The 10,292-nt window shown below is 51.0% G+C and overlaps 3 protein-coding genes across 3 annotated transcripts; 1 reads left to right on the top strand and 2 right to left on the bottom strand.

Moving 5' to 3' along the window:
• Positions 1-1,517: 1,517 nt before the first annotated feature.
• BBA_00698 (restless-like transposase) lies at positions 1,518-4,790 on the top strand (the record flags this gene model as incomplete). Its single annotated transcript, XM_008595795.1, has 6 exons — positions 1,518-1,568; positions 1,608-1,752; position 2,290; positions 2,628-3,250; positions 3,303-3,965; positions 4,201-4,790. 6 exons carry the CDS (start codon positions 1,518-1,520, stop codon positions 4,788-4,790), a joined length of 2,073 nt encoding a protein of 690 aa, XP_008594017.1.
• Positions 4,791-6,822: 2,032 nt separating this feature from the next.
• Positions 6,823-8,015, bottom strand: BBA_00699 (uncharacterized protein; the record flags this gene model as incomplete). Its single annotated transcript, XM_008595796.1, has 4 exons — positions 6,823-7,053; positions 7,200-7,379; positions 7,503-7,768; positions 7,856-8,015. The coding sequence occupies 4 exons, from the start codon at positions 8,013-8,015 to the stop codon at positions 6,823-6,825; spliced, it is 837 nt and encodes a 278-aa protein (XP_008594018.1).
• A 902-nt stretch (positions 8,016-8,917) lies between these two features.
• Positions 8,918-10,291, bottom strand: BBA_00700 (FluG domain-containing protein; the record flags this gene model as incomplete). The annotated part of the gene is made up of 3 exons (XM_008595797.1): positions 8,918-9,101; positions 9,158-9,217; positions 9,378-10,291. The coding sequence occupies 3 exons, from the start codon at positions 10,289-10,291 to the stop codon at positions 8,918-8,920; spliced, it is 1,158 nt and encodes a 385-aa protein (XP_008594019.1).
• Between the last annotated feature and the right edge of the window lies 1 nt (position 10,292).

Below are 10,292 nucleotides of genomic sequence, written 5' to 3' on the forward strand. Positions count from 1 at the left end.
ATCCCGCCGTCAGGTTTGAAACATGACAAGGACTTTCGTGTTCGGCTGGAAGGGATCGCAACTCCATCGACAGGCCGAAATGAACTACTTGTACCGCACGTGCTTTAAGCCCCGTGCTGAGGATTTGCTGCCATACTTTGCTTAGAACAGCTATCTAAAAGGTTTGTCTTAGTTCAGCTATCGCGTGGGTGCCAACTTTTTCCATTGTCCTAGCTACCTGAATCAAGGAATTCAACACTGGGTGACTTACCACCTTGATTGGCCAAAGGAAATCTGTTGAAAGCTCTTAAATCGAGAATGAAATGGTCATAATGGTGAGAAATGAAAACAAAAAAATATGATTAGTTTCAAAATGACACCTAAATGTAGAACACAGTTTCACCACCAGCCTAGCAATGTGTCTCGTTCTCCAATCTAGCTTGATAACCTGTCTTCTTCGTCTCTTCGTCTCTGCTCCCTCGTAAGCGATTACTTCTACCCACAGTCTAGCCGTGAAATAATGTTGAGGCTAATGTGGGTAGACACGCCGGGGATGTGAGACTGGCGGTGTAATGTGAGTCAAATAGCGGCTACGGGCCGTCGCTGGAGACACCCGTCACAAATTACTACCAAGCGAACGCTGCCAAAGTTCCCGGATGATCGGCTAGACTTCAAAACTATTGAGCGCAGTATGAAGCTTAGTTCGCAGATATAGTTCATCGCTGACTGGTTAGTAGCCTACTATATCCGCTGCCATCCGGCATGTCTGACATGTGGGTACTAGCCGCTAGGCCATACTAAATCTCAAGGTAACATTAATGATATCTGCTAGCTATTGAGTCCTATGTTTCACATTGGAAGTAGATTGCTAAGCAGATTGTGATCTGCTTGATTTCAGATGCGAATAGCCATGCCAGGCTGCCTCGCATCGTTACTAGTCGCTAATGTCGGCTATATGCCTTTTTTAATCTATATGACGACACCGGCGGGTTATTGAGGCATGCTCCGTTATCGAAGGTGTCTCATACATTCTTATGTATGTTTTGGTACGAGTACCTGGCTCTTTGACTCTCACAGAAGCGGAGAACACAAGCAGAGTAACGTCATGAAGGATGTGTGTTCAAGACATTTTGTAGAGCTGGAAGGTAAGTGAGCCAGCAGCCAGGTGACGTATGCGAGGAGACCTCTAGTGCATGGTTGAAATCTAGACTCGAAACGTTGAATCATAATGCATTCAAGACACAGACTGAGCAGCATACGTGTTTCTGCTTCATTGGCAGGTTGCCGAGACCCAACCTGCCGAAATGGCTACCAGTACTGCTGTGTCCGGCTGCGAGATGCGGTAGAATCAGAACACTACAGCAATATACTGCGGATTAGACCTTGATGTTGATGGACAACAGGAAGAACGTAATGTCGTGTTTAAGGTTCCGCCGCTATATAAAGGGAAGCTTCTCTCAGCTTTGATGATTTACTCTCCATTCCATGCTTCAAGCCAGATTCATCTTTACATACTTCATCCATATTTCCACACCATAATGCGTTTATACGTTCTTATCAGTTTTGCTGCTATGGCCATGGCTGCAGCAGTAGGTGAGTTTAAGGCAACCCTAAACTGTCTGTTCTAGGCCACACGACTAAATCTACTCGAAGCCGACCCAAGCCCCTCCCCGTCCTTTGCAGAAGTCCAGGATGATAGTCCCAACGTCGATGGCGAGATCAATCCCAACGCATGCTATTGGGAAGGTTCTGCTCCTTTCTGTGAGGGTCGTTGTAAGCCTGGGTGGCGCCAGATTGGCAGAGATAAGTGCGGAGATGGCAAGTGCTGTTATACCGGCAGCAAGGCTCACTGCTGCCGGGACTAGACAGTTGGACATCGCATAGGGTGGTTGGCAGGACAAGCCCAAACAAAAGAGGTTGTTAGGTTGGATTTGGTAGCTTCTGGCCGTTGTATGGAGTTCTCCGACAGGAGTTTAAGCTCGGCCGGCCATTCGCGGATATTAGCCTTCAATATAATGACTTGCTAAGCAGGGCTCACTAGGTATATTAGTGAATAAGACGCAGAAGTGCCGGGGCCACACTTAAGGGTCCATCGCCATCTAGCCGCAAGGGAGCGCATTATGGGAAGTGGCGGGAGAATGATTTGTCACCACCCGAAGTCAAGGATGCAAACCACTCAACGTATTTCAACCGGGTTGACCAAATTGACCACCGACGTCAACTCAACTCAATCAATATCACGTCCGATTACATAATACATCAATCCATTTCACTGATCCGTGAATTGAGCTGTTGACGTCGTTGATCTAGGGTATGATGCTTGTTGCCGACCCAGTGCCAAAGGAGCTTCTGGTCAGAGAAACAACTCCCATCCTATTGGCGCTAAGCCGAACTAGGCATGGCGGGCATTGTAACACCCTCTGAACGCGTCCATGCAACATCCGATCACGCGTATACATATCCACTAACGAGTCGAGATGTAGTCTACCTCACCAAGCAAGGATGACACTAATTCGTCCCATCGCCCAACGGCAGCATTGTCGAGTCTCCTAGCAACACCTGCACCGAGCTCACGGTCGGCAACGCCTTATCGAGACTTGGAACATCAATACCTCTGGCGCTGTTTCCCTGACCACACATAGTCACAGCGCGTGCGCGATACGTCATCTTGGGTATGATGTACAGAATTTTGACGGCAACCGCCGATGGGTCTGCAAACGCTGTATCCGAATCAAGAGCCCACGGGCAAGGGGTTTTGCAGAGAAGGGCATCCAGAACGCAAATGCTCATTTATTCAGAGACCGCGGCATATGCGCCCCTGACGACGGAACAAAATCGTCAGCTCAGAAGCGAGCAGAAAAGGTGAAGACCAAACACCAAAGATCCATTACTGACATGATGAAGCTCGATACGCGGCTTCCACGAGAGCAAGACATTGCCAACCATCTTGTTCAGGGGTTTGATCGGAAACACTTCCAGCGCCTTGTGCTAGAATGGATTGTCGAAGAGAACCACGCCTTTCGTGTGTGTGAACAGGGAAGGCTGCGTACAATATTCGAATACCTCAACCCTCTCGTTAAGATCACCGACGCCAACATTAGCAGAACGACTATTCGGTATAAGGTTCTTGCATCCTACGAAGCACACAAGGACAAGGTGGCAACGGTGTTGCAAAAGTCGCCCGGGTTGATTCACATCTCCTTTGACGGATGGAGGTCGGGGAACAGGCATAGTCTCTACGGTGTAACTTGCTTCTTTCGGGACGAGAATAGTGAGCCGTGCAAGCTGGTACTTGGTTTTCCCGAATGCGAACTTTACCTTAGACAACGCGGAGAGCAATGATACCGTGATGGAAGTCATTGGGGGTGAGCTTGGATTTGTTGGATCTACGAGGCGTGGCCGCTGCTTTGGCCATAGTCTAAACCTCTCCGCCAAAGCGCTGCTTTTCGGGCACAATGCTGCAGCCTTTGAGGAGCAGCTGTCAGGTGCAGCACCATTGTCCGAGGCGGAGCACACTCTTTGGCGGCGTAAGGGACCTGTCGGAAAGCTACACAACCTCGTAGTGGACGTTAGGAGATCGGACCAGCTTACTTATCTGCTACGAAGTATACAACGCTCCGAATTCGACATGTCATCTGATCTAAGGATACAAGCGAGCACGCCTCTCGATCTGATCATCGACAATGACACCCGTTGGCTCTCCCAGCTATATATGATCAGGCGCGCCCTTACTCTTCGACCGTTTCTCGAGCAGCTCATTCTGAAGCACCGCCAACAATGGGAGCAGGAGGTAAGGTCAAAGAGAACGGGCGGTATCAAAAAGTCAGCTAAGGAGCCTCGGATTTGCATGGAGGTGAACCAGTTGACGAGCAACGACTGGATAGTCCTGGAGCATCTTGCCAAGCTGCTAGGTTTCTACGAAGATGCTATCAGGACTCTAGAGGGCGATGCCAACTGCGCAAGCGAAAGCGAGGATGGGTTGGCTCGTACGGAAATGTATGGGAAGTCGTTCAGGGGTTCGAGTTTCTTCTAGAAGCCCTCGAGGGTTATAAGCAGCTCGCATGCGGAATACCCGACCCTGAGCACTTCAGGATTAATGTCAATTTGGGCTAGGAAAAGCTTAACAAGTACTACCGTTTGCTGGATGATACGCCGATCTACTGCACGGCCTTGGCGTTGCACCCGGCCTTCGATGGGGGTATTTCGAAACTGAGTGGCAAGATCGCCCGGATTGGGTGATGAAGGCCAAGCAAATGGCCCAAGAGGTGTGGGAAACGCAATACCGCCGCCTACGGGCAGAACCTAATCTTGTGACTGGCAACTCTGCGGCGAAGCGTCAGAGGAAGTACTACAATCCATTGCAAGTATACTGCGAGCGTACGCGTTCGGTATCCGCATCTGTCGCGGTGAAAGACGAGCTAGCCGATGCCGACCGCTTCGACGGGGAAGATGACGAAGACGAGCTAGAACTATGGCATTCGTCATGGGAGGACGGAGACGGCGATGTCCGGGATCTCTTGTCATACTGGCATGAGCGTAGGCGGCGATATCCTCGCCTGTCGCGAATGGCCATGGATTTTCTGACGATTCAGGCTATGTCGGCGGAGTGCGAGAGGCTGTTTTCGGCAGCTGGGCGAATGGTGACGCCGCTGCGAAGTCGACTTGATGCTGATATGATTGGAATGTGCCAAGTGCTGCGGTCGTGGTTACGAGCTGGGGTGATTGATGATCTGGATGTATTGCTTGTTCCTGTTGACCAGTGCAGTGACGAAGTTGAAGGAGAGTTAATGGATGAAGAGGAGGATGAATGATGAGGTGAACCTTTGATATAAATCAACGTCAATTAAAATACACACAACTCAATTTTGAGCCTAGTTGATAACGACATTGAGGCTCGCAGTTGACTAGGTCAACTCAACGTCACTGAGCTATTCAGTGGATTGAATTGAGTGGTTTGCATCCTTGCCCGAAGTCCATTCAGTCTCACTTAGAACGTCGGAACAACTCGCAGAGCTGCAGCTGCGCTCCGGTGCTTCGGATAGTCAGGGTCGGGCAGGGGATTGGCTCTGATAAGCATGCAGGCGCTGTAGGGAGGGTCGATCGGATCAGCAATGCGTGCGCTGGGTTGGCTGACCGGTACTCGGTGATCTCAGTACGCCGATAACTGGCCAGGGCGACAAGACCGTGGAGAAACTGAGCTATTGCTTAGTGTTGTCCCCTACCCTCTGGTAGGGAATGAAGGTGGAGGAGACAACTACCTTTGGCACACTAAACAGCGGTGGCACGCCAGCCATCACGAATTCAGGGCTGCTCTATGACCGTCGCAGACGTACGCGTGGCTGAAGGCAGGTAGAAAGAAAAGCCATGTGTACGCATTGGCTGTCCAGCTGAGATATATATATTGAGCGAGTGACCGTCGATATTGATCCACGAGGAACTGTTATTCATCTTTTGAAAGCTCGGGTTACTGATCATTACGTGAACTATTACCTTGGCCTTGCAAACGCCACTGTAGCCAACCCGCCTGGGACAGGAACCATTGCTCTGCAAGATGCTGTGTCCTTGAGAAGTTAGAATGACACAAATGACCAATGCCCCTGATTTTCTCCCTGATTACCTCTAGCCACTGCATACAATACTGTGTATTGGATTGTCGGTTTTGAGGAAGAATTTGCTTGGGTTTGACTGGCCGCGGGAGGGGGCTCGGAGAGCGCCTATGTGGTCGCGCGGGGGGGGGGGGCAGGCACGAAACGAGCCGGCATCGCACGCTGTTCATTCCCTCTGTAGAATTTGAATACTCCAGGGCGATAGAAAGATGCATGGTGAATAAGCAGCGCCAACCGCTAGAAGGCAAATATTAAGAAGCAAGGCTGTGAGCTGCTTGGCCTCGGCTTGCGAGTGGCCTGGCATCGTCGCTAGCCATCCGTGACCTGGTTACAGGCAACGGACGGATGACGGGGATGACGATGTCTACCGAGAAGGGGCAGAGAGGCAGAGCTACAGAAAAAGAGAGAAAGAGGAGCAGCCGGAGACGATAGAAGTGGGTGTGTGTGACTCTGCAATCCTCGATACATACAGTGCAGTGACTAAGTAACTGTAACGGTACCGGCTGTGCCATTACGACTGGCAGTGCCGGAAGACGGGTTATGGTAACAAAACCTTGGGGGTTCCTGCCTTGCTTTCCCCCGGCCAGCGCCGCTGTTCCAAAGCCTCGAGATTGAGTTGTAAACCCTCTAAATGAGCGTCTGGATGAGTTGAAGACTCTGCAGAAGTCTGCTTTCCTCAGCCTCTTGAGGAGATGCTTAAAGCGTGTTACGTTTCTAGTCGTCTTGGCTGCTGAATCGTGGACCAGATCTGTTGAGAGGACTGAGATTGAAAACGAACAAGATGGTGGGATGCCGTGCTTGTAGAGGTTTTTAAAAGTAATGCAGACATTCAAACGTTCTGCCTCCCCATTCCGGGTGATGGCAAATCTTTCTCCTGCCGCTTCCCTCCCTTGCGACTAAATGGCGACGACACGCCTTTAAGTGTAGCCCCCGCACTTCTGCCGGTAACGCATCTCATTTCACAGACACGATCGGCGAGGTTCAGTGAGCCTCGCTTTGCCCTCCTGACCGAGAAAGCAACACGTTGGGGAGAGGATGACAGAGCGCCTAACCAGTTAGCTGCCCATCAAATTAGGCCAGGACTAAGCCGGTAAGCAGAACCATTACAGTCTACCCGTCCCTGACAAGGCTAGTCAGGAGCTACAGAGCGAGACGTAGAGGAATTGACATGCCATATATTTGCTGCATTGCAATCTAGCTCAAAAAATTTAATACAAGTACAGTACAAGCAGCTGGATCACATCTTAGCGGCGGCCTTCTTCGCGATTTTCTTCTGCTGCCGTCCTCTGTGTTGCTTTTCGCGGCGCGCCGCCTGCCTTTGTCGCCTCTTTGCGAATTGTTCCGATGACCTGAGGCTCACTCCATGTACTAGCTCAACATGACCTCGAAAATGGTCCACGTGGTCAAACTTCTCCTGCCTGCATTTCGGATGGCCACACCAGATCGCCTCACCACGTCGCTCGGCTGTCTAAGTACCGGCGGGCGGCAATACTTAAACTTCCGCGCCTCAACCGGCAGCTGCTCGTCACTAATGCAGTCTGAGCATTGCGTTGTTTCCATAAGCAGTGGAAAAGGATCCGGCCGGAAATCTAGTTCCGACGATGCGTCACTTACCGGCGACACTTGCTTGACAGAAGCCTCGATCCTGGCTGGCCGTTGCGCGCGTCTAGTTTTGCCTGTTTCCTTCTTATCGCATAGAGCTACCATCAAGTCGATAGCCTCAGCTCTGTGTTTGAACAGCTCCCCATCTGTCCAGCCATCAGGCTGCAGGCAAAGAATCTCGGCCAGTCTTGCCTGTTCCAGTATAATAAGGTCAATTGCTGGCTGCTCGAATTCTTCGTCCACCTCGCCGCGGGCTTGGGCCTCAATGTCACAGGTGGGACGGTATTAGAAATAGTATTCGCGGTATTCTTTCACAGTCATCCTATCGCGCTGTGTCCGCTTGTTTCTGATCTCGTCCATGAGTGTTCGGATTCTCTCATGCTGACTATCCTCGATTCGATACCTTCCCTGCTTAAGCTTTGTGCGCTCCTCCTCCAACTGCGCAATCTCGGGGTCGGGAGGTTGATTCGCCCATACTTCATCAGGCACCATATCCCGACCGGCACGAGGGTCACGCGTGAAGCTCACATGTGCGAACATGCGAAACAGCTGATTTTGCTTCTCCTCCTCCAGGAAAGCATCTGGAGATCAAAGTTGGCGATCTCATTCAGATACGCGCTGAAAATGGTGGCGAACTGAGGGTCATGCCGCATCATCTGGTCGCGGACCGAATTCGGTGCGTCGCCTAGCAAACTTAACATTAGTGTAGATGATGGTGGCGGCATGTACAATCTCTGCCATACCGTTGGCGGCGTTCGCCGCACCTCGCCGGCCAAACCTGGGCGTCCAAGCGTTCTCGTGGCCGGATTCCAGGCTCTGCCGGCCCATATCTTAATTCAGCTTAGAGTAGAGCATCGCCTCATTTTCAGACAACGTTGCACCGTTGATGCGGCGGAAAACAGGGACTTTCAATTTCTCCTTTTTCCAACGGATTGGCATGCAATCTTGAGGACCCCAAACATCCTTCGAGAGCAGACTATCCGCATCGGTTAGGCACGACGCATCGAACGCATGGTCATGTAGGGCCAGCGCGACTATAATCATGACCGCGTCAAATATAAGCCTCTAGTAGGCGTGAAGAAAAAATCGTCCTAACATCTCGCAATTAGCAGTCGGCCAAACGGTAGTGGCGTGGCATATGAGGTAAAACACGCGGCTTCGGCTTGTTGTCTGCTCCTTTGTGGTAAATGAATTTAATGATCATGGCCAGGACAGGCTTTCCTATAGCGGGGTGCCGCACAAGCATCAAGAGAATGTCCTCATAGCAGAGAGCTTTAGGACGGCCTCTCTTCGTTGTCTCTCGTAGAAGCATCTTGTTGAGCTCTTTGGACTACTTGTCTAGCGTCCGATCCGCGCTGCCGTCACCGTCCGCTTCCTATATAACTTTCTGGCCCAAAAATGTTTCTCTAGAGCCATCTTTCGGGTCCTTCCTCTCGTTGTCCACCAACTCTGCAGGTCATGCCCCAGTATAACACAGGAGCTGATAGCAGCCGGTCAACTGGATGCGATGCCGCCCAAGTCTGAACACGCTCGTGTCGTACGCGATGTTGAACGTCAGCATGGCCCGAAGATGTCGACATTAAGGACTGGCTTGCCGTCTACATTTGGCGCTCGGAGGCGGAAGCGAGGTATCAAGACGGTGCGGTGGTACTAGGCTGTAGTTAACATGCATGATTGTGAGCTCCAGCTCAGCTGGTTTCCATACCTTGTAGACTTCCTTCGCATTATTTCTATCCATGTAGCGCCCTGTGACAGTCGTGTAGAGCTGCTGGAACTGGCGGATACCCCTCCAAAGAGCCCCACGATCGCACTTTGTAGTTACCACAGACGAAGAGAAAAAAGTCCATCGTAGTAGCGCGGCTCAGATTAACAATCGTGGCTCGCCAGTCGCCGACATTCATCTCATTGCAGTAGCTGCACCAGGGTTAGCTGTGGGCTCCAATATGGGCTTGTAGGCGATCTCGGCGTACCGTTTCCATCTTCCTAGGATGAGCTCACTAGAGTCTAGGTGGTGACAAAGAATGAACACTCTATTTACCAGTACAAAGTGCTATATTTCCATCTGCTGCAATCTTCAAACCTTACTCGCGAAGTTTTACGCCATGCACGGTTTGAACGTGGTTTTTAAAGTGATCCAAGCTTGTCAGGAAATCACCGAGATGCTGGCATTCAGGATGGCGGCACACAAACCTCTCATTGCCCTTCTCGTGCCGCAGATGAACGTTCTCGACATGGTCCATCATGTGAGAAACACGCTTGAAATTTCTCATTCGAGCTGCAGGAGTCAGTCGCTCATCCCCCACACAGTAGATGCATTGCGTTTTGCCTAGCAGGAGCGGAAAATTTTCGAATGGTTCGGGCTTGAGAACTAGTTTGACCTCAGCCACCCCAGGAGAGGATTCTCTGCTTGCCTCTTGAGAAGGTACCGATCGAACTTGGCGCACTTCTCGGCAGGCGGCGAGGCAAACCATAATATCGATAGCTCTGACTTTGCGGACTGTTATATCCTCGAGACTCATATCCGTACTAAAGTCGCAGAGAATATTCTGCAAGCTTGAGCGCTCTGGCAGCTGATGCTCAACGGCAGGCTCAGTTTTCTCTTCGATAGCCATGCCATTCAGTTTCCTCTCCAACTCTTCATTGTGCATCCGTCGACGGTACTCTTCCTGGTATACTTTGGTCATGTCGCACCTAAATGCCTTCTCTAAGATTCGCAAATCACAACGAAGCTGCGAATACTTTGCTTTGATCTTCTTTGGGGCTGACTTGATATATCCATACTGCTGCCGAAGCTGCATAGATGTTCGCTTCACCTCCCTTGTTAGCTTCACGACCTCTGGGGGAGGTGGTAGTTTTGCAAGCTCTGCTTTCGGGATATCGCGTGGAACTTCTGGGTTGCATCGAATGCTCATGTGCGAGAATGCCTTAGTTAGGCCATCAGCGGATGGGTCTCTTTCAAGATACGCATCTTGCGTGTTGAACCCGACTCGCCGGTTGAGGTAGGCGTTGGCCAAGCACCCAGTCATCGGGTCGTGTCGCATGACCTGGTCCACGACGGGGTTAGGTGCAACCTTCAAAAGGGCATTCGCATTACCGCGCCGCATG

This window comes from Beauveria bassiana (genome assembly GCF_000280675.1).
Source record: "Beauveria bassiana ARSEF 2860 unplaced genomic scaffold BBA_S00002, whole genome shotgun sequence".
Classification (NCBI taxonomy): domain Eukaryota; kingdom Fungi; phylum Ascomycota; class Sordariomycetes; order Hypocreales; family Cordycipitaceae; genus Beauveria; species Beauveria bassiana.